Here is a 26,791-nt window from a genome sequence, read left to right as displayed (position 1 = left end):
GGACGTCTGAAGGTTTCTGACCCAAACCTGACTTCAAGCAGGTTCAATCTCAAATTTAAATCCAACCTGACAGCTAAGTCGGGTGGCTCAGTGCTTTTACAGTTGGATTTTGAGCTTCCCTGGGGTTATACCAGAGACAGACAACAAGCTCTCCATACCCTGTGCTTGATTACCCTCGCAGTTAAAAGCTATCTCCTAATATTTAACTCGATTTCTTCCCAGCTGCAGCTCGTGCCTGCTGCCCCTTGCCCTGATGCCTGGCACCACCAGGAGCAGCTGGCTCCATCTTTCTCACGTATTCCTATCCCCAGGCTCGATTCAGGGCGGCCGCCTCTGCCGCCTGCTCCGTGGCGAGGGGAACGTCAGCCGGTTGCAACGGGGAGAAGTTTTCCATGAGCACAAGTGCAAAGGGTGGCTGGGCTGCAAGTGGCGGCGGCGGTGGCGGTGAGTCGCTTGGCTGCTTTCCTGCTGCTGCGTGGGGTCCAGCAGCCCGCAGCCATGCTGTGCTGTGCTGTGTCGGGGGGCTGCACCGTTGACCCAATTGCCCGAGGTGGGAAAAGCCGTGGTGGTCCATGGAAGCGGGGTGAGAGGGGGCCTTTTCCAGCAATGCCGGCAGCTGCTGGGTGGGATTTGCATGAATCTGGAGGATTTAGCTCAGCCCTTCCTACACTAAGTTAAATCCTGTCCTTGGTTTAACCCCTTTGAACAAAATCAACTTGCTCTAAAAGCATAGTTATTTCCTTTCATTTATTGATTTTTTTTAAAAAAATTAAACTCCAGCTTTTGCAAATAGCTCGTAGGGGACATGACGTGCTTGCGCCGTGACTTCTGCGCAGTCAGTGCTTTGGCTAAGGCCAGGAAGTGTCTCGCAGCAGGGTGGGAAGGACGCAGGGAAAGCAGAACGAGGAGGCTCCAGCCACCTCAGTGCAAATCCCAGGCAGCGTTTCTACTGCCTGCAAAACGCTGCATGCTTTCTGCCAGACACAGCTGCTCCAGCTCCCTGTGACTTTTGGGGGGAGAAGGTACTGTCTGTCCACCTGGAAAGTTTTTGAAGCAGTCAGCTTGGGATGTGGGGCTGTTCCCAGGTGGGGGGGTGCTCTGGGACCCTGGCAATGACTGCGGTACCTCCCCAGCATCCATGGAGTACGTCAGCACACGGGGAGGCACGGGGACTGTTGACTTCGAGGGAGCCCTGTTCTCTGGGTACGCACCTGACCAGGGCCTCTTCATGCCCCAGCACATCCCCTTGCTGGATGGGGACACCCTGCGCAGGTGGAGCAGCCTCTCCTACCGGGAGCTGGTGAAGGAGCTGTGCTCCCTCTTCATCACAGCTGAGCTGATCCCGCGGAGCATGCTCAATGGTGAGCCCCAGCCGTGCGGGGAGCTGCTTGCAGGGGTGTGCATGAGGATTTTGGGGTGTTCAGATGCATCTGCCTGCCTTCACTCCATCCTCTTCGCAGCCCCCAGAGGATGGAGCCTACTGCACCTTTGCCTGCTCCTTTCTGTACCCTGTTCTCCTCTGTCACCTTGCTGCCACTTGTTACCTTCTCAAAAAGGTGTTCCTTGTGGGATTCTGGTGGCTGCAATAGTGATGTCTGATGCTATTCACTGCTGGGGTGCCCTGCTACCCTGCTGGGCTCCAGACCTGCCCTTCCAGCAGGGCTTTATGCTGCTCCATGCTCTCATCGAGATCCAGTTTTTAATATTTTAACATTTAACAGCTATTACTTCCACCAGAGGGCAGCTACAACCTCTGTCTCAACAGCACGTTACAATAAAATTCAGGCTTCCTGTATTTTATATTTAAACACAGCTTGATCTGGGTGTCTCCTGGGGTTACTTGCCATAGAGCTATCAAACACAATGAAGCTGGACTGGTTTACTCCTAATAACTAAAAATAATTTGTAGGATAACTACCGCCTCTCTAGCAGCTGAGAGTCTTTGGATGTGCAGAAAGCTTCCCAGGAGCATGAAGAGCACAGATGCAGGAAGCCACAGGTCAGAAAAACATTCCCCTACCCAACCTAACAGCCCCTTTAACCATTTTCCCTCTAGACTTGATCGACAGGGCCTTCAGCAGGTTCAGACACAAGGATGTTGTCCATCTGTCCAGGCTGAAAGATGGGCTGAATGTGTTGGAGCTCTGGCATGGGGTTACTTACGCATTTAAGGATCTGTCCTTGTCCTGCACAGGGCAGTTTTTACAGTACTTCTTGGAGAAAAAGCAGAAGCATGTCACTATTCTGGTGGGTGAGTATGTCTCTTTGTCGGGGATAACATTTCTGGGCAGGTCTTTACCTTGAGAGCCACCATCCCATGGCTCTCCTCATAGCTGTCCCAGGGTGGTATTGCTTTGTGGGTGGCTGGCGAGTGACCTCCAGGCAATGCCAGCGTGGCTGCTCTAGCCAAAAACATCTCATGGAACACCTCTCTATCTTTTTCTTAAAGTGCAGTGGTGCAAGTTTGATTGATGCATCAATTTTTGTTTTCCTTGGTTCTCCCTCACTTTGAAACAGGGACTTCAGGGGACACGGGGAGCTCGGCCATTGAAAGCGTGAGAGGACAGAAGAACATGGACATCTTTGTTCTGCTCCCCAAGGGGTTCTGCACCCAGATACAGGAACTTCAGATGACCACTGTCATTGAAGACAACGTCCATGTATTTGCTGGTTGGCATTGCTGTTGGACTGTCCACTTTACAACCCTGTTGTGTCAAAACCATCACCCTAAAAATCTCATGAGGCCGCTGGGTCATTGCCATCATGGTCACCATGCCCAGACACCTGGCTAACGGAGGCTGACACCCCCAGTTTGGTGACCAAGTGGTTCAAGGCTTCCTTTTCTCCTGGCCACAGATGAGAGTTGCCTCCATGCAGGCGGTTGGTGTTTAGCTGCACTGAATTCAGCACCATTTCTTGGCACTAGAAGGATCAAGAGTCACCCCTTTCCTCTGTCCCTTCACCTTCATGAGTGGTCTACCCCCTACCGTGTGCTGTCCCCATGGTTAGGAATCACTGCTGGGTTCTTGAGCTGTCCCATGGACTCCTTTGCTCAGCTGGGTCTGGTCTCACCTTGGCATCTCACAAGGGGTGCAGGCATTTGCCTTCCAGGCAAATACATACTTTGTATTAGCAAAAGTCCAGAGTTCCACGTCTGCAGAAACCACCCGGCATCCATGTGGTGTTACTCAGCCCCCGGCTCGTGCAGCCCCCGAGGCAGACCGGCAGCTCGGGACACCCCTGGTGGCAGCGAACCCCAGGGCTGGACACTGACCCTACTGAGCAGAAATACCTCACGCCTGATGCACCCATGTTGGCGGATCTAATCTTTCCTTTCTCCTTTTGACAGCTCATGGGAACAGTGATGAAATCGATGAGCCTATCAAGGAACTGTTTGCTGATGTCGATTTTGCCAGAAAATACAATCTGATGAGCCTGAATTCCGTCAATTGGTCGAGGATTATGGTGCAGATTGCTCACCACTTCTATGCTTACTTTCAGTGTGCCCCATCCCTGGATACCACCCCGCTGCCAGTGGTGGAAATTGTTGTGCCAACAGGAGGAGGAGGAAACATCACAGGTGAAGGGAAAAAAGATGTTAGATAAGGAAGAGAGAGAGTGCTGTGACCTGTGGACTAAAAGCACTTTGCAGATACTGGGTATTGCTATTTATTAAAACACCCACTCTCTGGTAGGATTTCTTCAGAACCACTGACATTTCATTACTCATGGATAGTTATTAGTCATTCAGGTGTCACTGATGATTTGCAAGGTGCAGAAAATCCCAAACCACCCTTTCAACTGTAGCTATCTCGAGAATGGGCACATTAGAAGAGGACAGAATGTATTTGATCCAGAAAAGAGGGAAAATACTGGGGCTTTCATTTCCTAAGTGAGACATTAACAGAGATGTGGAGTCCTGCCTGGTCCTACTTTGGTTTGCCTGGAGATGTGCAGTCAAGACAACCATTTTTAATTGAATTATCTGGTCTTCTAAATGTGAGTCCTTGATTGCCTTAATCCCCAAATAGGCATGCAACTGTCTGTTGAAAGCAATAAAGGATTTGATGCACTCAACTGCATTCACTGCACTTCCAGGCTGCTCATCTGAGCAGCATTAATAAGCTGCAAGAGCCCAAAAGTTTCATCTTTCTTGCTTGAACAGCAGCTGCCTGACCTCTCGGTCCCCTGTCCATCCATCTTCAAATGTGGAGATGCCCAAGGCTCAGTGTTCCATGGCAGGTGGAACACTGCATCACTGGATTTTATAATCTGGTGTTCTACCAAACGTTAAAGTCAGGTATCTCAGAGTCCATTAGAGAATGTCATTTGTGTCCACTTCTGAACTATATGCTTACTCAATTTTTATGACTACTTACTTGCTAAATTGCCTTTGGCTGTTTCTTCATCAAGCGTGCATGTATTTTTTCACTTTTTTCTAGCTGGCTGTATTGCCCAGAAAATGGGTCTCCCGATTAGACTTGTTGCTGCAGTCAACAGCAACGACATCATTCACAGGACTGTTCAGCATGGAGATTTCTCACTGTCAGAAAGCGTGAAGGCTACATTAGCATCAGCCATGGATATTCAGGTATGTACTGAATCGGCTCAAATGGGAAAATACCTAATATTATATATTTGTATAAGTTGGGGTTTTTTGTACTCTGTTCTACCTGGTTTATGAGACCATAATTCTGCCACTGGCAATGCCTCTCAGCGATGCATTAAGAGGTGTGACTCATACTGAGCATTTATGTTGCAGACTGCTGAGCTGAGATAGATCAAACAGCTTCTTCCTTACTTTTCAGGGCCTGACTTTGTAATCTGCATTGCTGAATGCTGGGTTTCTGGGGTTTCATTATGTGCAAGGTTAACAAGAGAGGGATGGTTTCTTAAAACGTGACACTTAGAAAATTATAAATCCTATCGTGTCTCAACGGCTTTGTTGATGCTTCTGAAAGGCTCCACCAAGAGTAAGAGAAGAAACCGGGAAGAAGGTAGGGAAGCCTAGAAGAAATGCCTCATCTATGGCCATCTGCAGCTTGCCCAGAGCAGAACAAGTCTCAGCAGGCAGGGAAAGGCCTCAGCCATGGAAAAGCATGGAGGTACAGAAACCATATGCCTGGAACTAAATGCCTCCCATTTCATACCTGCCCTGTGATCCACAGGGATTGGATCTGCTTCCAAACAAGTGACCAAAATGTGAAATACTTGATGTTGTATCACTGTGGCCTTAAGCTACCTGTGTTTTCCAAAAGCTGTTTAAACACATTGTGAGGACCTGGGGGCCTGGAGGGACTGCCATGCTTTGCAGTAAGTTGTTATGCTCCTACCACTAGGCTGCTGTGGTCTGCAGCTTGTCTTTCGTCCCAAGGCATGAATTTGTGGGGCTCCTCAGCACTCAAAGGGTAGTTGGGCTCCTCTTGTGTCCCTTCAGTAGCACTGATCTGCTGAGGCACCTAAGCATATGCCAGACTTTGGGACCATGAGGGAAGGCAGCCAGGTGAGATGATGTCCAGAGTTTCCCGAGGAGATGGATGGGTGTATCCCTCTGCACATCCCTGTCCACGGCTGCGTGGGACATCATTGTTCAGCTCAAATCTGAAGCATCCATGCAAATATTTCAATAGCTCAACAAATCATTCATGGTGGAGGGGAATTCAGAAGGTGTCTAGTTGGGACCTGCTCAAAGCTGGGTCAGCCCTGAGGTCAGACCAGGTTGCTCAGGGCTTTGTCCAGTTGGGTGTTGGAAACCTTCAAGGATGGAGAGTGCACAACCTCTTTCAGTTGCCTCTTCTGCAGACTAATCTAAAGCAGAGAAAACTTTCCATTTAGATGCTAACTGAAGAGTTGAAGGTGAAGCAGAAAGTCTAGTGTGGGTCAGCCTTGTAAGGAGCAATTCCAGGAGAATCACAGTAGACTTTGTGTTTTTGCAATACCTAAAGCCAGCCAAGGGCTGTTCTCTGGCCCTGAGGTCAGGAAGCCCCACGCAGCTCATGTCCACATGCCAAAACTTTCCTTGGGAACAGCCCCCAGCATGACCTGGCCTCCAAACTGGGCCCCAACATTCTCCTGGACAACTCTAGTGGCATGGGGCAACACCAGACCAGAGACCTGGCTAGTAACTTAAATGGGAAGGCCGGTGCTCACACCAGTGTCCTGGTCCAGTTCAACTTACTGGTGTCAATGTAGTGATCTCTATTGGAAACTATAAGGCTGGTATGAACGGAGGGTGAAGGGGAAGGTCTGGATGTGAGAGCTGCGGAAAGAAGGATGGGAGAAGGGGTGTCAGGAGGATGGTGCTGGAGGCACCTCCAGTAGCAGGTCATCAAAGTCCAGGCACACTGACATGCCACTTCTCAGGACAGTCAGGCTGGGAAGCAAAGGACAGCCTAAAGCCAAGGGCAGGCTACGCCCAGACTAGACTGAAGATTACAGGCTGGAGGCTCTGGGAGATGATGGTGGGAAGAGGAAGAACAGGACTGGGGCCACAAGCTACACAGATAAGGACACGAAAGGCTGAGTAAGTCCTGATGACTCGCCAAGGTAGGATAGGATGGAGAGAAAAAAGGTCACAGGCACTGTCATCTACTAAAAAGCATAAAGAGCTTACTCAAAACCAGCACTTGAAGCCATGTGATGTGATGAGGACTTGATAGTTGGTGCCTCTTGTGCCACCTGTCCCTACAAGGTATCTTGGCCAAAATACCTGGATGAATGTTTCTTAGTGATTGTGAGCATGCAGGAATGAGACAGTGAGCAGTGAAATTGATTTGGGACCCTCCTGTAAGGTCTTGCACCGAGTTTTGCTGCAGTGTTGCAACACTGATTGCTACACAGCCATACAGGCCAGTCAGGCCCTATATGTGCCTTATACGTTCATAAAGGTTAGCAGTCAGCCCTGCAGGGCGCTGGGTGTCTCATTAAGTCACGCGGGAGCTGGGTGACTCAGAGCAGCATCTGCAACACTAAGTAAACAGCTGGATATTTCTGGTTCTCAAATACATAGTGTGTTATTAGCCTGGGTTCCTCAAGGTGATTGTACAGATGTGGTCACACTGTTGACTTATCAGTCATCCCTTCATTAGTTTGTTTTTTTTTTAATCTGATGGTCACTGCCAGACTGCTCTGACAGGTCAGAAGTCAGAAAGACATCATGTTCCCAAAGACTTCTCTTGGGATGTAGGTGTGTAGGGACAAGACACAAAGCCCACCCCAGCTTCCACCAAGAAAGACGTGGTGGTAGGACCTTAACTCTAATTAGACGTGAGAGAATCCACACAGGTGCTCTCCCCCTCAGATGGATGCCGGCATTTCTGCTGCTCATCTATTGCCTTGTTACTGCAGGAACCTTACAACGTGGAGAGGATCCTCTGGCTGCTCTCAGGCTCTGATAGCCACCTGATAAAAACACTAATGGAGAGATTCAGTGCATCAAAAAGCCTTACGCTGCCAGAGGATTTGCACAGAAAGGTCTGTGTGTGTGTGTGTGTGTGTGTGTGCTACCAGTTGTTTTCAACTCCTTTTCAGAATAAAAAAGATCATAGGGGGGAGTTTCCGATCAAAAATCTAAGCGTGAATCCAAAGCAGGGGTTTTATACCGATGCATGGGCACGGAGATGCTAAAAAACCCCTTTGGATTATGTTTTTAAAAAGAAGCCACTTTCTTCTTTGCAAAACTATTTAAAAAATGCCTACAATTATTTACGTAGGATATGAAACCACTCGTCCTTGGCCGCTCCAGATCTGGCATTGGCCACCAAGGCAGCGTGCAGTGGGTGTTGGCACAAACTGAGTATGGCATTTGGGAGTCTGCTGGGTTGGGTGCTGCAATTCAGCCTCAGTGTTACACCAGATGAAAGCATGAACACAGAGAGAGATACAAGACAAACCCAAACATTTGAATTGCGAGGCTCTTTGGGCCAGATGCAAAGTCCTGCCTCTTCCCATCCAACACCTGCTGTCCCTCACTGTGCATCCTTTGCCTGGTACCTACTCCTGCTTCAGCAGCAGCAAAATAAATACAAACAATTTGCATTATTAAAAGAAAGAAAGAATACTGCACTGAGGAAGGTTTTACAGGCTCTCAGAAACTCCCTTGGAGAATGCAAATAGCAGCGCAGAGCTGGAGCTGAGTCTTGGCTCCTCTCCACTCACACTCCCAGCACCTGGGGATGGAAAAACCTCACTTGCATGCCGGCCCTGTGACCGTTTCCAGCAGTGCTTCATCCCCTGGCTGCAGCAGCAACCCCTTTTCCTTCAGTCCCTGGGGAACCCTATCCTCCAGCTTCCCTATTTTGACCTGCTTTGCTGAGTGCCGGTGGCACAAGCCCCTCTGGGAACGGGAAGGGTGGTGATGCCCTGTGCAAACCTCCCTGTTTCCCCTGGGGCCACAGCTCTCTGAGACCCTGCACTCCTGCTCGGCCTCTGATGAGGACATCGTGCGAGCCATGCAGCGCTGCTGGGAGGAAAACCACTACCTGCTGTGCCCCCACTCCGCTGTAGCTGCTCACTACCACTACTCACAGCCAGATGGGTAAGGACAGCGGTGGTCGGTCGGTGGTCGGGAGCATCAGGGACCAAAGCATCCCTTCCCCATTGCTCCTGCAGCATCTCCAGCTCAGGGCTCACATCAAAAGTTTTCTTGCTTTTCTTTCCTTTTCAGCGCGCCCCGGTGTTGCTTAGCTCCAGCCTCTGCAGCCAAATTTCAGGATGCCCTGCTCCGAGCCGGCCTGGTTCCCCAGCTTCCCCCTGAAATCACTGCCTTAACAGCGATGAAGACCAGGTCCACCCCCCTGGACCGGGGACAGGACTGGGCACAGGCACTCCGGGGATGGATCGAAGCCATGGCACAGTGGCGGGAGGCACAGCGGCATTGCTTGGCTGCCTCGGGACAGCAGGGGATCACCGGGCAGGGAGTCACGCAGACCTGAGCTTCCAGGGCACGGCTGGCCCATGCCTCCCAGGGCTCATTTTCCATTCCCAGGAGAGCCCTGTGTTGTGCTGGGAGAGGAGCCTATACTCTCCATGCAATGAATTATCAGTGAGAACACACTTTGCTATTGAATTAGACTATTTCATAACATTTTCAGTAAAGAGCTCTGCAATTGTATCCCCTTTTTCCTAGTAATTCATAAAAACTGATGAAATGCTGAGTAAACCCACCTGTTTCATCATTACTAGCTATTACAGAAAGCTCCCTTAGCACTTCTCACAGTCGCCAGCTTCCTGAGCGTTATCCAGTGATCCTGGCCCAGTGCTGGGATGTTCAGCCCAGCAATGCCAGTACCATCCGAGATGCTCGATGGGAAATACATGCAGGGCTGGGTGGATCCACTTTACCCATCCCTGTAATTTAAGCAATGCCAGGGATCATTCCCAGGTATCCAAACGTGCTCAGCGATAGTGTTAAATGTTTTCCCTGGACATGTTTGTCTTAAGGAGCTACTTTCCGATGCTGTGTCTCGCAACTTTTGGTCCTAGTCCTGCTGCAGACTCTTCCTGGGCAACTTCCATGAAAACAATAGGAAATGGGAAATTCCCCTTATCTTCTGCCTGAAACTTTGAGTCTTTCAATACCACGTTCCCATCATATACATATAAATATATAAATACCTTGTGTGGGAGCTGCCTCCACAAGTCATGCATCTGGCAGGAATCTCTTGTGCCTAAAAAGGGGTGGGGGGTGGGGGGTGGGAATTGGGAATAATTACACCAGGGGGGAAAAATCCCCCATTGCCATAAAAAAAAAATTCCCCCTTTGACATCAAAGGAAGTCCTGTAAAGGGAGGATTAATTTGAAGGTTTAGTGGCATTTAGCCGGGTAAAAGTAAATTCTATGAAGTAAATCAGTCTGGGATGTTGCAGAATGTGCGGGAAGAGCGGGAAGCTTTGCCAGGGCTGCAAGCCACCTTGCTGGCACCTGGGCAGCCTTTTCCTCAGCCCCCCCAGCACAGCCAGCCCCACACTGCTTCTTTCCATCCCACCAAAACCCTGCAGGAGAGGAGGGACCCGCACCTTCCCCATTCCAACTAATGGGGATGAGGGAACAGCTTAGTTGAAAATGATGCAAAAAATCACAGCACATGGGTGGTAGATGTTTTTAATGCTAATGGCTCTACTAGTTGCATGGGTAGAGCAGCTGGGAGGAAAATGGTGGTGGGGTCCAGGAAAGGTCTGATTCTTCACAAGGCCATCACCCACCCCTCTTTAAGAGCCAAACTGGCCAGCAAAATACCTCTTATTTAAGCAGCAATGCAGCCTAGTCCTCAGGAATAACCTCACCCCAAAGGATGGCTTTGCACTGGGAGGTGGTGCAGCAAGTCACTGGTGGTGCTGATGAAACCACCCCACCCCCCCGATCCCATCTGACCCCTGCGTCCGACTGCCCCTATTATTGATGCACGTTATACTCGTCGGACTCCACCACCTTTAATAGCTGCCTCCCCACATCTTGTGGTTCTTGGCCAGGGATGGCTGCCCAGTTGTAATTTAGCACTTAATCATAGCTTAAAACACCCTGTGAGGGGTAAGAGGCCTGAAATTACACCAGCTCTGCATCCAAGCAAGAGGTTGCAAATCCAGCTTACTGTCCGGGACTGGAGCAGGAAGGAGGAGTGGGAGGGTGAGGAGCCAAACCCAGACCCCTGGCTGGGGACCACCGGGAAGGATGGGGTGAAGGATGCTGGGCTTGCAGTCAGCCAAAGCATTGGTTCATTTTGCAAGGAGAAAGTGTGGCAAACACATCCCACACTCCCATCCCAGCACTCCAAGCAGTACGATGGGTGAAGGGTCCAGCCTCACTGCAGACGATGCCCATGTGAGGTGGAAAGGGATTTATTTCTTAACCATCTCTTGGATACCCCTATAGGGTGAGGGTGCTGCTTCTCTCCCAGTCTAAACCAGATGTTTTTTGGGCAAGACACTAAGAAAATTCTCTCTGCCATTTCTGGCAGAAGCACAGCAGGAAAAGCCTGTTTCATGCCCAGAGCTGAGGCAGAAGGAGCACAGACAGGCTTGGCTTGCAGGGCGGCCACGCTCCCTCAGAGAGCAATGCGTGGCTGCACGTGGCGGCCTGGGTGCCAGGGATGTGAGGATGAACCTGGCCTTGTGGGCATGCCGTGTCCCACTGCCTGCTTGTGGACCATGGCATCCCTGGCTGCTCCCACACCAGGAGCTCCCACTTCATCCCCAAAATGTGTGCTCAGGGCTCTGCTCGCTCCTCCTCAGGTCTCCACCTGAGAGGGAAGGTCAGCTTTGTTTGATGGAAAACAGAGGGAAGAAAGTCATGCAGAAAGTTGGTACCTCCTCATCTGACACTTTGATGGGTGGCTCTGAGCTCTGGCAGCTTGACGTGCTCCTGGGGTTAATGATATATTAGTTCTGCACCTTCCAGAGTTGATCACAAATCCAGGACAGACTTGTCAAATAATTTGTCTCATACATCAACTGCTCACACCTTTCTCCAGCAAAATTTCCAGTTTCAGGTCCCTCTGAGCAGATCTGACCCACATGATCCAGGACACAGTAATGCCCACAAGCCAGTGGCTATCCTCCGTGGGGATCCCATGCTCTCCCAGAGGTCAGGACACCCTTCACACTGAGTGACACGGCTGGGACATGTTCCTAATGTCTACGTACCCCAGGGAGAAAGTAATGTGTTGGGATGGAGATGCAATATGTTGGGTTGGAAAAGCAATGTATTGGGATATAGGAACAGGGTCCCCCATGGCTCAGCTGGAGGTTTCTACCCAATAGCTCACACATACCAAAGCATCCTGCTGTGCTGTAGCCATGTGTTGGCATGTCCAGTAAGGGATTGGGGTGCCTGCCCCAGGGTGGGCTGGGATCTGGCTACACATGGGGTCTACCCTTTAACTCCGAGCTAGCAGTCATCGCCTGGCATTGCACCCCATGGAGACCTCAGCAGCAGAACCAGGCTGTGGTTCATCGCTCCCACCATTAATAGTGTCATTAAGAGTGCTGTTAATTAAAGGAGGACATGGGATGACTGGCTGTCCCCTGTGCTGGCTGAGTTAAAATTCAGGGGGATATAAACATCCCTGGTGGGCTGCGGTAGAGGATTCTATTTCCCATGAGCTGAGCAATCCAGACTTCCTCTGTGCTTTGCCACCATGTTCATCCTCATCTTCCAACTCACAGCCACCCACCCCACCCCTCCCACCCAAGGAACTGATTTGGGGGCATTGACTCTGCTGACCGGAGCATCATGCCTTTCTGCTCCAAGGTTACCTTTATGGGCTGGGAGGAGAAGTCCACAACGTGGTGAATTATAAGCCAATGCTTTAAAACAGTGTTCTGAAGGTTTGGAAGTTGAATTATTATTTATAATACCCTGAGGGTGCCATGTAATTTATGGACAGGTATGAAGACAAGTAGGCGCTCAGACATGGGGATGAGCCCAGCGTAAATGCCGAGATAGAAAGATAGATAGATGGATAGGTGAAGATAAGCCTCCTGGCCAGGAAAGCTGGAGATTGGAAAGCCTGCTCTTAGAGATCTCTGCTGTCCTAGGGTAATACCTACTATCCCAGTACTCTCACCCCATAAAAAATCCTCTCAAATCTGGTGTAAATCATTTGTTTACTCTTTTTTAAAATTAATTTATCCCAAGTGCAAGAACGAGAAAAAAAAAAAAAGGAGTTGCTTTGTTGTTGCAATTCGCTGCTAGGCATTCCTATGTGTGCTAATGATAAGTATTAATTAAATAGCTTGCTGTTGTCTTTTAAATGCAGTTCTTTCAGGCTGTAATTAAACACAGACACCCAGCCCTTTCTGTCTGCATAGAAAGAGGCAGGCAGGCCTCCGGAGCTCTGCACTTCTTGGAGCAGGAGAGAAGTGGAAAATGGGGCAAAACCAGTTTCCATTGAAAACTCACCACCCTGTGCATGTCCTTCGCGGGGAAAAGCAACCAGCTCAAGGAAATTAAAGGAATGTGACTTCCAAGATCCCAGCCCTGCAATCAAAGTAAGTTTATATGCCCTTAAGATCTTGCAGCTTCGTACATTTTAAAGACAGAGGAGATCACTTTGTCTGATCTCCGGCACAACACAGGCTGTTGAACATCACTCTGCTGCGTTCATTGAGCTCGGCAACTTGTTGGCTTATGAACATCTTGATCTGAAGATCTGGAGATAGGAGTCCACCTTTTTCACTTGCTTCTTGATTTCCCCAGTTTTTTCACCCTCGCTGTGAAAAAAACAGGCAGTGCTGTAAATTCCCATCCCCGTGCTGCTCCCGTGGTCAATATTAATCTCCCAGCGCAGGGTGTGCTTCCCAGGGAAACCTGAGCTCCCACCAGCCCTGCTGCCCTCTTGCCCCTCTGGCTTCAAATAGAAACTTAGTTCTAAAGCCCTCTAGAAATGCAAATAAAAAAGTCAGATGCTCACATGATGGAAAGCAACCCCTAAATAATATTTGCCTTATGCCCACAATGCTGAACGACACCTACACCCAACATTACTCCTGCCCTCAAAGGTTTCGCTTATCTAAAATGCTACCCTTAATCAATAAATATATGAAGAGACACCGGCCGTCTGCTGTACCGCTTATAAGAGTGGTGGGGGAAGATGCAGCTTGCTTGGAGGATGCCCTGGTCAGAGCTGGGTCATGACAAACATGTTTCTGTCCCACAGCCATGTCAGGCAGCATGGGAGGGAGGAGAGGAGGCATAGAGTGGGAATGGAGCCAGCTCCTGCCAGTCACCCCAAATCCACACATCCACCTGTAGGTGGACCCAGTTCTCACCAGACAATGACAATGAAGAGCTTCACCACGGTGAAGACAGTGGGGACTGTGTTCAACAGCCGCACATATGTATTTTTTTTTGAATGGAAACATTTAAGGATGCAGTTGTGTGATTTATAACCTGAGGTCTGTAGAGTATGTACGATAAATATACAGAGAACATAAGACAGACTTACTGCCTGCCTGCAAGGGGGTCCTTGGTTTGGGACAGCACAGTCCTGTGGGCACCCCGAGTGATGCTCCTCTGCCTTGATGGCTCCCTACACTTTTCAGAAAAAAGCCACAGCCCTTTTGGTGTCCTATCAACCCAAGGATGGATTTGCTGTAGGCTTTTATGTCCCCCCAGCCCCATGGCTGGGTCTGTCCTGTGGTTTTCATGCAGCTGGATGGGCATCCATGGGGAGTGGTGAACATGGGAGGGGGTGCAGGACCCTCTGTAGGCTCCTTCCCAGGTGAGGGGAGCACAGGGCTGGGAGCTTCCTTGGAGTTATTGATGTCAGCAGTAGCAGAAGTGATTCAGAAGAGGATTTTTTTCACTTAATTGCCTTTTAGAAATGTGGAAGGGAGGGAAATGAGAAGCGAAAAGAAAAACCAAAGAAGAAAATAAAGCTAGCTTGCATTTAGAAATGAAATATTTAATGGAAAAGGAATTTGAGTTTGTTTGGACTGTAACAAAAGACTTTGCTCCACCAAAACTGAGCTGATTCTGAGCAGAAACTTTTTAAAAAAGATTTGAGCTAAAAAAAGGATATTTTGAAGGTAAAATAACTCACTTTTAGTCCAAATGGTTAAAATTCTGTTCGAGGTTTGGGAAAGGAAGCAAATTCAGGAATTTTAGAAGTTTCAGAAAACTTTAAAACACCATATCACAATAAAAGGTGATCTGGGGAAGAGGAAAGTGTTGCTTTGCTGGAGCAAGAGGGCCGGAAAAGGGAGAAGCCAGTGGCCGCCCTGAGTGGCTCTGTCCTTGCCCTGATGCCCCTGAGATCACCCTGAGCACTTTAAGATCACGAGATACTGAGAACAAAGAGTTTGTGTTCTCTTTTTTGCACTTTAGTTCCCTGTCTTTTGGGGCTCCCAAAGCTGTTCAGCTTTTTTAGGGCAGGTTAGAAACCACTTCTTAAAGAAAGCAGAGTGGAAAATCACATATAACATGGCTCCAAGAGGGTGATGCTTTCAGAAAAATAGCAAAAATAAGGATTCCTTGGAAAAATAAATAATTAAGACGTGATGAGCACAGGAGGTCAGTGGTATTTCATGCACTTCTTTGTTATTCATCTCCTTGCTTTTGCTTTGGGATTCCTTGAGCAGAGATCATCGTGGATGTTTGCACAGCCTTTTGCAGATGAATATGAAATAGCAGTGGGATGCTGCAATAAGGGATGGGGAAGGCAGAAGGGGCTGTGTATGATGAGTGTAGCATTATTTTGGTATCTGACATATGGAATGGAACAGGACTCACTGTGCTAGATCCTGGACCTAGATGGAAAAAGCAAGATAACATTTTTGCTGTTGAAGTTTACAATCACAGCTTTAAGTGAAAGAGTAGCTTCTGGGGATGGGGTCTTTTCTGTTGCTGACTTTCTGCAAGACCCTGGGGAGCACCAAGGTGGGGTTGAGGACTGGGAACACCCTCCCACAGCCCACCCATCCCTTGGCACCAGCCTGGATGCTGCCATGTGGGAGACTCCTGGGGTCCCACACTAGCTGGGGACCAGGCTGCTGCCACCTCCTCACCCTGAGCTTGGTCCTTTGCAGCTCCACTTAGTCCCTACCTGCCCAGCAAAGCACCAGCATCCAGCCCCTGGGAGCTCCTTGCTTCCGCTCCTCTGGGATGCTTGTGAGGATTAGCCAAGCTATGCTCCCTAAACCCATCACATGCGTTTCAATAGTTTTAATTGTTGCCTTTAAGATAATTACAGGCTGGAGAGAGCGGACAGGAAGAGCCCTGTGGATTTGCACCGGGGCTTGGGCGTACCGCTGTGTACGGTACGGGAGATTTGCCACTTAGCAGTGTTTTTCCTGCTTGGGAGAGTGATTTACACGCCACAGCACCACAACAGGGAAGGACTGCAGGTCCCCACTCCCATGGCTGGAACAACTGGAGCAAGGGGTCACCCTGCCCTGGGGGAAAGCATCCCCCAGCACCGGGCTCAGAAGGTGCTGGCTCTTGATCATTTAAGCCACAGGTTTCGCCTCCTTCCCAAGCCCGTTCAGAAGGGAATGCACACCTGAAGTGAGCAGGACGCCAAACATCAGACTCACAGCAGGGCAGGGAGCACCCAGGGCCTCCCTTGCTCAGACGTGAGGTATCAACTTCACTCAGCTCCAGTACTCTCCTTGGCTCTTAGTGAGGTGGACCACACCTGAGGTTTTTTAGCATATTATGGTTATTCCTGGTCCCTTGCTGGCTATCCATCCTCCATCACGAAAGAAAACATTTTCATGATTTTAAAGGGAGATATCTCGGTCCCTCCTGTATCCTGGAGTAATTCAATATTGAGTGAGAGGAGCGTGGTGACTGCTTTTCCCCTGTTCGCACTTTTCTTGCAATTATTTTGTTGGAGCTCCCCGCTGAGGAGCAGGGCAGGCTGGCAGCTCTCACAGATAACAGAACTTCCCAGGTGCTGCCTTGCCACAGAAGAGCTGGGGCAGCACTAAGGACCCCTCTCAGGGCACAGACCTGCCCCAGGGTGAACGGTGCACACAGGGTGTGTCTTCTAAAAATGCTGCAGACTTTTTCAGTCCCCTAATGAAGTGCATCTTGGGTACCCCACATTAGAGTGCCCAAGCTAATCCATATAGATTTGCATGCCCAGGGGCACCCGTGTGTTTTGCTATCCAGGCTGTGGCGTTGCCATGGTTTAAGGTGCTGCTGCTGACCAGCGGTTCGTTCACATCCCTCAGATGGATGGGACCAGCCTGGCGGCTGAGTAGCAACAACGGTGGTGCAAGACGCTAAACCTGGAGGGCTTTGCTCTCACCCATCTGACCTTGGGCTGAAGAGGATGAGGAGCACTCCCTGCCTTGTCCTGGAACCTTCCCCAGCAGGAGATGGGAAACTCCCCACCTCTCAAAGATTTCCTGCCCAAATGAGAAAAAACAACCCAGACCCGATTTTTTTCTGGAGATCTCCAGCCCAGTGTGCCATCATGAAACCCAGCAAGGGGTTCTTGCCCTTGCATTTGTAGTGGCCTCTTTATCACTGATGCATTTTAAAATGAAGGTAAGATTTCATCTAAATTCAAGAAACTGCTCTAGTTCAACCTGCTGATTGCAGGACATATCATGGCTGGTGTGGTTTGGAGGATCGGTGGGTCACTTGCAGACATCGAAACTAGTGGTTAATGAAGGGATAATGTGGGGCCAAACACACTAAGGATACAATTTGTTGTAGTATTGAATCCATAGAAATCCATTTAATAGTGTGTCCCCTAAATTGCTGCCCCTTTTCCACCCTAACTCCTAACCTGGAAATAATCCCAGCAGGAAAAAAGGGAAATAGCTCAAATATTAAAATGTGGTGAACGTGGGCTGGGTCCCTGTGCAGGTGGAGGGGATGGGGATGGGTCCCATTGCTGCTGCCGAGGCAAGTCTGGGGACACTCTCTGCCCTCCTAGTGGGGTTCAAGACCTACATCTGCAGGTGGTGGGTTAGATGTCAACCGCACCCCAAATCCAGAGCTGAGCATCTGAGGGGTTCGGCAAGGATGGGATATTCCCCTCCATGAGCTGCACCAGCTGTCCTTCGCATCCCTGATCTCTTCTCCCTCTCCCCTGCCGCTTTCCTCCCCCTGTGATATGATGCATTGGCAGAGAAATAAAATAATCAGATATTGCTTTATTACTTTCCACCCGTACTTCCCTCACGGGCATCTGTATTTCTGCAAATGCTTTTAATATTTGCTAATAAAAGCAGCTCCAGTAATGACATGCTCGCTCCCCAAGACAAAATTGCCGGGACTGGCGTTATCTAACAAACTCTTTCTGGCACAAGCGCGTCTGCATACGAGCCATTTCTGCCCATTCACAGGATTATCAGCCATCTCTGCAGCCAGCCCCAGCCCTCCTCTCTCATTCCTAGTTAATTGGTGTGAAATTGGAGCAAGTTCTCAGGTGATAATGTGTTTGCATTTACTGCTTCACTGAACCACCCTAGCCACTCAATCCCAGCTTCATTAAAGCCTCAATCTCAGCTTTTGCTCCTGGCTGTGAGCTTCAAACCCTATTTCCTGCGTGGCAGACATACAGCCTAACACATGTCAGGCAGACAGCTTGAGCGGAGCTGCTGGGAACAAGCGAGGCTACTGCCTGGGCGCCGCTCCGGGAAAATCACGTTCGCAGCGGGAGAGAGATGCTCGGAGTCCCCACGATGGCTTCACGCTGCGTTGGTTGGCTCCCCGCGCTTGAAAAAGGCATGTTTTGTGCCCTTTAATTATCTTTGATTAATGAATTAATTTTTTTTTCCTGCAGCACTTTGAAGATAAAAAGCCTTCGTCTGAATTATGTGATTAGTATTTAAAGACTCAAGTGAAATATTTGTAGGCAGAAAAACCTAACCGAGGAATGCCTGTGTTCAAACATTCAGTAGGGCCTATTCACAGGATCGGATTCCAGGGTTATTATTAGCAATAAGGTTATCTTTGGCATAATCTTTTTATGCACAACATGCTACTGGATTCCACCCTCCCTGTTTTGCTCGGGCCCTGGGGCAGAAGGTATACAAATTAGAGCTGGTTCCAGCCTTGCAAGTGTTCTTCATGCAAGTGGAGCTGAAGTCTGCTGAGGTCTGCCACGATTATATTTAGGACCATCCATAAAGTTTTTGGTGCGTGATGCGTGCCCCAGGATGCTCCCATGTTGGGGGGATAAGTGTGGTGCTGCCCCTGGGGTAGCTCCAGCTCTGCCAGCACATGCTGCCGTGGACCCACTGTGCATTGGAGACATCTGTGACACCCCATGAGGTGACCCTTCAAACTGTGGATGGAAAGGGATGGGTCGGGCTGGTCCTATGCCTGCAGGTCGTGGAGGCGGCTCCGAGCATCTCCCCGGTATGTGGGATTTCACAGGTCTGGACATAGGTCTGTGCTTGGACAGGTCTGGACGCAGTCAGGGAGAGCAAAGCACTGTCAGACACACCGCTGTGTGAAGCTCTCTTTTGTGAAGCCCAAAGCAGCTCTCTGCTGGGGTAGATGTTGCCAGGGGGTCCTGTCTGCCCCCAGCCTCAGCTGGGAGTGCTGAGACACGAGTGGGGCTGGTTGGGTTGCAGGCTTGGGGGAATAGGTTGATCTGGGCATGAAAGCAGAGAGCAGCTGCCTCCTGCCTCTTAATTTGGTTGTACTTCTAGCTCTTGCAAAGCTGAAGGTAGGAGTTGGGGTTTGTTGTTGTTGGGTTTTTTGGTGGTTTGTTGGTTGTTGGTTTTTTTTTTAATAGGTGGTGGGTGTGATTTTTCAAATGCGCTCCCCTTTGGCACGTCTCTGCCGGCGACGTCAGTGAGAGCCCCAGGATGCCTCCGCTGGAGCCCAGGAACACCTTCCTTTGAAACTCACCCCATGTGTCTCCCCAGATCCAGCCGCTGAGCATCACAGGTGGGAGGAGGCAAGGCCACATTTGGCAGCAGTCCTTCACCCCAAACAGCTCAGCCTCTGCACGTGGTCCCCTGCTTACCCCGAAACCAGCTCCAAAAGTCCATCGGGGCTACTCATCCGTGCCCCGGGTCCCCAGCCTGGGTCCAGGCAGAGCAAAAATACACAGAGGCACATTAAAGGATGGCCGGTGTGGCTTTGAAACAGCGCAGCGATCCCCTGTAGCCTGGTTTTTGGAGAAGGTATTTTGTAGCTGGTTTTTGCCTTTGTGACTAAACACAGTTATTAGGCCCCGAGTGCATCATTAAACCTGTTATTAAAAGTAAACATGTTAAGGAGAATATACTTGTGTGCAGCAAGCTCATCCAGGGTGCTGGACCCTCTGGAAAAGTCATTAACATTTGTATTTAAAGTGAACATAGTTAGGAACATATTGGACTAATTCAGGGCCTTAGAGCTATTAAAATGACTACCATTAAAAATAAATATATTAGGCAGAATATGTTGCATAATTAGAATTATTACAGTGTTTATTCTGATTGTTTTCTATGCTGGCCTCTCATTTAAGAGGTTATTTGTATGTATATATATGTGTTTTATATATATATACATACACATTTATGTTTCTAACTATATATATTTGGTTATCTGTTGTGTTAAAATGACTCTGCAGGATAAATTTGACTTCTTTGTTGCAGGGTGAGACAGATCCCTGGCAGGATGAAGACTTGGACAAAACCATGGGGAAAAATAATAAATAAACCCTCGCTATATGTAAGTGTTGTGGCCACAGTCCAGTGTCTGTTGAGTTCAGTGGGAACCTTTCCTTGACTTTGCCGCACTGGGTCAGACCTCAGGAATGTGCCTCCTGCTTTGATGGTTTTGCTATTGGTAGGTCAGCTCGGAAAATCAGAAAATCAGCAGCTTCACTTTGCACAGGCTGTTCCCAGGCTGAGCTTCACCTGGCTTCAGCGACTCACTGCAGCTCATGTCATCTTGTTTTGACTCAGTCTCCTGCGACTCACCTGTCCCTGGGGAGCTGGCGATGTGGGATCATCTCCCTGTCAGAGGACTTTTCCCCACCTGGGGTCCTGTGCCTCCCTGTGTGGGCAAGGATCCTCCCAGGGAAGAGTTTCTCCCAGCAGTTTTGGACACAAGCAGTAAGATTTACCTTTCCCGCATCTGAGAAGGGTGGTATCTCCTGCCATGGTCCCTGCACAACATATATACAATCTATATATAGTGTATGTGTATATATATATGAGTCATAGAACAGTGTGGCTTGGAAGGGACCTTTAAAAGTCATCTAGTACACCCCCCCTGCATAGAATCATGGAATCACAGAATGGTTTGGACTGGAAAGACCCTAAAGATCATCTAATTCCAACTCCCTGCCATGGGCAGGGGGCACCTTCCACTAGATCAGGTTGCTCCAAGCCCCATCCAGCCTGGCTTTGAACACTGCCAGGGATGGGGCATCCACAACGTCTCCAGGCAACCTGTTCCAGTGTCTCAACACTCTCATAGTGAATAATTTCTTACGAATATCTAATATAAATCTACCCTTTCAATTTAAAGCCATTCCCCCTTGTCCTGTCACTACAGGCCCTCGTAAAAAGCCCCTCTCCAGCTTTCTTGTAGCCCCCTTTAGCATCTTTAACTGGATCAGGTTGCTCAGAGCCCTGTCCAACCTGACCTTGAATGTTTCCAGGAATGGGACATCTATAACCTGTCTGGACAAGCTGTTTCAGCATTTCACCACTCTCACCATAAAAGATTTCTTCCTTATATCTAGTCTGAAACTCGTGTAGGGACCATTGTGCTGAATGTATTTACCTCCCAGGGACTTGTATGGGAGCTGAGACTTTGACGAGGCTGAAAAGGACCATTAAAATATCTCAGCTTTTACCATAGCAGCCAAGGGTAGCTCCTCCAGGAGCCCTGGTAAATCCAGCACGCCACAGGATCAGAGGACATAGGATCACAGGTCAGGGAGGAAAAAGCTATACTAAGGAATTGTAAGGGATGAGGGATGATTCTTGAAGTGCAGCCTGTTGGAGGGGTTTAGCTTTGTTCATTAATAACAGTGAAGAGGATTAAAGGATGATTAAACCCTGTTGGATAGCAGTGACCAGCACCTTCCCCTCCAGCTCTTCTCCTGGGGGTGCTCATGGTCCATGTCCCAGTACTGAGACTGTCCCAGCCACGGGGCCACCCTGGATGTCTGTGAGGGCTTCAAGCTGTGTGCATGCCCCAGCCCTGTGTGTGGGTCACTCATAGGGTTGCCCCACCAGCATGGACCCCTATGGGTGTTTTTCCAGCTGACATGACCCCAAATGTGCATCAGTGCAAGGGAGAGAAGCATCCACCTCTCGCTTTCTAGGAACAGTTATTAATGTCAGTAGATGGCACTATTTCTTCTGTGATAAATGCAGGTGGTTCCCACCACTGCTCTAAACCATGAGCTGGACCTGTCAGGAGAAGTACCAGGCTGAGGGCAAGCTGCTTCCCAGGAGCCTCATCAGCCCAGGGAACCAACGGTGGGCTCCATGGAGGGCTGTGGCCAGCCGATGCTGGGAGCTGGGCAGAGAGCCTCCAGGATCCCTGGGGAGACCTGTCGTCCTGGAGGTTGCCTTCCCATTGGGTTTGGTACCCAACAGCAAGTAAATGATCATCAGCCCAAACCTCAGGCAGCGGTGCCAAACCACGGTGCTGCTTGTTTTGTATCAGCTCTTCTTCTTCTTCTTCTCTTTTTTTTTTTTTTTTTTTTTTTTTAGGGTTGAAATGTGTTGTTGCTGATTCTCCAGGTGGAAAGGGAGGAGAAGACAACTTCTGCACCCCTCCCTGCTCCCCTGAGCCTGCACCCAACTCCAGATGACACCACTGTGATTGTTGTCCCTGGATGGTCTCAGCTGGAGAGATGCCTACAGCTGGGGGTCTCGTTCAGACAAGTCCGAAGGTGGGGCTCACCACCTTTATAGGTCTATAAGCTTCGAGTATCAGCAGAAAAGACCCTCTCCCAGCCCTTGGGGAATCACAGGACCCTTGAGCTGCTGCCTCCTGTCCCATCCTTGCTTTCACCAGCACCAGGGCTGCTCCCATGGGTGCCAGCAGGCAGCGATGGGCTCCTGGCCGTACCCGTGCTGCAACGGTGGGCGCCAGTGGCCAGCCATGGGGTCATTCTCCACCTCACTGATGTAAACTGCATCTCTGAGAGGTGCTACTGAGCGTAACTGAATATTTAAATAATAAAACAAAACCCTGCTGGTGGGAGTACAGCTGCTATTACACTTATTATTTAATTGTGGCGGTGTTTCAGAGCCCTAGGCATGCACCTGGACCCCTCGTGCTAGGTGCTGTACAAACAGGACGGAGGAGAAGACTTTGGCGTTTAGAGGTACTGAGTCATTCCTTCGCCCTCTCATCTGAAACCTCAGCTTTGTCTAAAACCTTTAGGATTTTGTTTAATGGGTGCAGCTAATGGTGAGGTAATCAGGGAGCCTTTCGACACAAAACCGAGCGATCAGTGGGTTGGATGCCTTTTGATCTCGCTGCAGAGCAAAGGCATTGCAAGGAGAAACTGCGTGGTGGGGTACCGAGAGATTGCTGTGTGAGTGGGTGGCTGAGACCAGCCTGGGGCCGTGTCTCCCCATGGAGCACCTTGTGTCAGGATCTGGCCAGGGACCATCACCCTCATGCCATGCCCTGGTGCACACTGGGGCCTCGTGGGCATATCCCTGACACTGCTTAGATGCCACACAAGAGGAGATGAGGACTGCTTGTGATGACCATCCCTCCCCATCTCCTGCAGAAAGGAGACATCTGTGCAAGGCTTGCTGCTGGCAGGACACCTATTTCAATGTATCTTCCCTGAAGGCACCCAAACCAAGCAGTGGGTGCAAGCTGTGCCCTTCCCAGGCTCCTAGATACCCTGCTTCTGTCTGGCCAGCTCTATAGCTTTGTATCCCAGAGGAAAACCATGGAAAGAGGAAAAAGCCCCTGGCAGGTTCCTGCAGCAAAACGGGTGGCTGATGGATGCCCTGGGGAGGGGTGGATGGTCTCTGTTGGGTGGTTGGCTGGGGAGCCTGGGCTGTCCCTCCTGTGGCCATGTGCATGGTGCACAACCAGGCCAGAGCAGAAGTCCTCTTGGCTTCTCCTCTCCCAAGGGTGACTTCACCTGAAATCTTTGCTGTGTGGCAACATCTGGTTGGCGTGAGCTAGGGTGATAGTTCTGCAACGACAGAGGCCCCAAGGTAAATCTGTGAAGTTATACTTGCAGGTACATTCTTTTGCACTGATCTTTTGCCTGGCAAGCTGGTACAAGCTACACCTGCAGGACTCCTTTCCCTTCCTGCTGGTGTGAGCTAGATCTACCTCAGGAGATCAGTGCTGGCACAAGGCGGCTGATGGGGGGACACCAGGTTGCTGCTGCTCCTCTCCCATCATCTGGCACAGATGGCATGTTGTATGGGCTCAGGGGTCATGTTTGCAGCCCCGCAAGATCCCAATCTTGTAGAAACAAACTTTTTCAACTCCACTGGGATGAAGCCCTCTCAGGTTACTGTCGAGCTGGGTGAGCAACTGCATGGTCACAAAGAAGAGGACAAGGCATATACGGATAGGGCATGGGACAGATGGGCTTGGGCTGAGCACACAACCTCCTTCTCAAGGCTCACGCTAAGGTCCTTTGAAAGGACCTTCAAGAAGCGTGTTTAGAAGTGCTACAGTAGAAACAATAGCATTGAGGGGTTCCTTTTCAGTGGCAGCCCGCTCATGGGACAGGGAAAAAAGGACTGCTGGAGATAGATCTGCTTCTGCTGGTGTCTGATTAGGAGGCCCCAGTCTGTTTAGGAGCTGTAATATAAAGAATAACCTCTTTACAGTTATCACATCAGACTGACAACCAAGCATAAATGGTAGAATGGATAAAAGGTAATTTTATCATAAGGAAATTGAACGGGGTAATGAAGGGGGTAATACAAGTGGTGATCACAACTAAAGCTATAGCTGAGCACAAGAGCATCCTGTTCAGCACTGGAAGGGAGGGTTTGCTGCTCTGCTCTCTGCTTTGCATTAAGCATCATGTATCTGCAACACAGAGACGTCAGGCTGGGAGACTAAGCCACTCACAAAGGTGCTGCCCCAGCAAATGTCATGCAGTCCTGAAAAATGACATCTCCCTTGGTTTGGCACCAGCATGGTGGTTTGGTGCAATGGCAGGTTAGCTAGGTCAAGCTAAAGCCACGAGCTGATCTGTGTCACTTCATGGCAGTGCTGAGAGCCATAGGACATGCCACTCACCCCACAGGCTGGCTTTAGGTAGAGTGAGGAGCTGGGACTAAATACCCACTCTCTCCTGGGAGCTGGCATCCACTGCTGAGGTCGTCTCTGTCCTGAGCAGTCATCAGAACAGGTCCCATCCAAGCAGGGACATCCCTGTGGGGCATATCAATTTTTTCACCCCCAAGCCCATTTTGCTGATCCTTCTCCTTGCACCAGCCGTGGGGGCCCCACCTAAGCTGGTTTCTCCTCCCTTAATGCAAATCGTTACCTCACCCAGCTTCAGTCACCAGCAGTGGAAACTATATGACTAAATGCAGACAGGTAAAAGGCCTGGAGTTCTTGCTATGCTCCCTTGATTGTTGATGGAGATCTAATCTGTATAGCCAGGGGACTTTAGGGTGCAGTTCATCTTGTCCTAAAGCAGTCACAAGCAGGCTGGGTGAATTGCACCTCCAGAGAGCCTTTGGTGACTGCAAAGGGAGCTGAGGTACACGCTCAGCCCCAGAAGTCAATGCTGCGGAGACTGGTGAGTGATGTGAATGCCACCCTGTTCCCACTTGGCTGCCTGGGCTTCTTCAGTAGAGAAAAATACCCATGTCCATAGGGCAACTCAGGCAACTAGACATGTCTCAGAAGATGGAGCAAGATGGTTCTCTGGGGCATCCTGTCTCTCGCTGTGGGCTGTAGATATGCCACATGTAGCTTCTAGGAGGTAAGTTAGGGGATGAGCATCCCCCTTTCCATTAGTTTAAGCTTGCTGCCTCCCGCCAGACTGCTGGAGAGCTCATGAGTGTGGGCCCACCACTATGGCTGCGAGAGGATGACTGCAGGGCAGAGCAGCCCAGAGCTGGACTCCCTGCTGAAGGGCATTCCTGTGTCTCACCAGCACACCTGGTGTGTCCCAAACAGGGCTACATCTCTGGCCTGAAAGGCTGTGGGCCATGGGAGAGCCCACCTGCAGAGATGAAGGTTGTGGCTTGGAGAAGAGTACAAATATGGATGGAAGCCCTAACTTGTTGACCCTTACCAGGGTCCAACATCTCCATCAAAGAAACCTTGGGGACTAGCATATGCTTGTAGAAGGCATCTCATACCTGGTTCTCCTTCATGTTTCTTCTCCCTGGATCCAGCCAGGTGACACATGAGGACTTCCCAAGATCTGCCATCACCCTCTACTTCCATGCCCATGTGGCCACGTGCTGTTGTCCAGGCCTGGAACCTGCCAGAACACTGAACTCATCCTTGACTTTCACTGATATCCGTGGGCTTTGGGCCAGCCCTCAATAACAGGACAAAAAAAGAGACCTGCAGACCGTCCCAGCAAGGGAAAAGGGCAAGCGGCACAACATGACTAGAGCTGGGTGGTGGGATGCTTCTCCCAACATCCCACCATCTCTCCTGGTCTCAGCATCTCCTGCCGGGTGCTGAGGGTGAGGTGTCACACAAGTGTCCCAGCCCTGGTGCACCGCTCTCCCTCCCTTTATCTGCAGATCGCGCTATGCTAACGAGGCACACGTACAATGTTTGTGTGTGCATGTGAGAGACAGAGTGCTGACTCTCGGCCAAGTGAGAAAAATCATTAGTTACAGGCTCTGCAGGACTGAACTTGACAAGGAACTTGGGGCTTTGCCCCGACAGCACTAGGCGCTGGTGCATTATTCAGTTTGTGGCTATGTTGATTTGCAGATCTAATCGCTCCAACAACACATACAGAAAATTAATTTGGACACGGGCCTGGTTTCTAGAGAAAGTTGGACCTAAAGGCGGGAGGTTGGTCGTGTGGCTGAGGCAAAGGCCCAGGCTGGGAATATCTCATTCCCAGCTCTTGAGCCTCACATAGGAGATGGAATGGGGATGGAGCAGCAAGGAGCCGCGAGCGTTAGTGGCACTGGAGCATGTGATAAACGGGACTTCATCCCCATTGTGTCCTCCTAAACCAAAGCCCTAATCGCTCAGACCTGTCTGTGTTCATGACTCTTGCACTGGTAGGAGATGAGTTGGGTAGAAGGGACAAGGCAAAACAGAAGACTTTGTGAAGCTGTTGGAAGCTGCACGCATAGATGGTAACTTGGACTATAGGGACTCTCCCCAACCAAGGGATGGCCCTCAAGGGGTATTGATTCAACAGTTATCTAAAAATACATCTGGTTAGAAAAA

General features: G+C 49.9%; 1 protein-coding gene across 9 annotated transcripts; it reads left to right on the top strand.

The window, feature by feature from the left end:
- The first annotated feature begins 247 nt into the window (after positions 1-247).
- Positions 248-22,629, top strand: THNSL2 (threonine synthase like 2). Of its 9 annotated transcripts, none has more exons than XR_008734442.1 (10): positions 248-444; positions 1,134-1,361; positions 2,057-2,251; positions 2,518-2,670; positions 3,350-3,580; positions 4,443-4,591; positions 4,962-5,105; positions 7,348-7,473; positions 12,756-19,593; positions 20,050-22,629. XR_008734442.1 is itself a non-coding variant. In XM_027815532.2 (10 exons), exons 1-10 carry the CDS (start codon positions 393-395, stop codon positions 8,931-8,933), a joined length of 1,686 nt encoding a protein of 561 aa, XP_027671333.2. In that variant the 5' UTR covers positions 252-392; the 3' UTR covers positions 8,934-9,160. The 9 variants fall into 9 exon arrangements, 7 of the variants coding, with proteins under 7 accessions (XP_055579540.1, XP_027671333.2, XP_055579520.1 ...); XR_008734434.1 differs by lacking the exon at positions 20,050-22,629 and having other exon boundaries at positions 12,756-12,987; positions 16,675-20,035; XM_027815532.2 differs by lacking the exons at positions 12,756-19,593; positions 20,050-22,629 and adding exons at positions 8,397-8,536; positions 8,666-9,160 and having other exon boundaries at positions 252-444.
- The last annotated feature ends 4,162 nt before the right edge of the window (positions 22,630-26,791 follow it).

Source organism: Falco cherrug, chromosome 1 (assembly GCF_023634085.1).
Source record: "Falco cherrug isolate bFalChe1 chromosome 1, bFalChe1.pri, whole genome shotgun sequence".
Classification (NCBI taxonomy): domain Eukaryota; kingdom Metazoa; phylum Chordata; class Aves; order Falconiformes; family Falconidae; genus Falco; species Falco cherrug.
Note: the sequence above shows the minus strand (reverse complement) of the source record. Positions and strands in the feature narration are given on the sequence as shown.

Bases quoted from the DNA above. Each gene is read 5' to 3' on its own strand.
- THNSL2 (XM_027815532.2), top strand. From the start codon at position 393: ATGAGCACAAGTGCAAAGGGTGGCTGGGCTGCAAGTGGCGGCGGCGGT. The intron at 1,362-2,056 runs GTGAGCCCCAGC...TTTTCCCTCTAG, and splicing joins CCCGCGGAGCATGCTCAATG to ACTTGATCGACAGGGCCTTC. The intron at 8,537-8,665 runs GTAAGGACAGCG...TTTCCTTTTCAG, and splicing joins CACTACTCACAGCCAGATGG to CGCGCCCCGGTGTTGCTTAG.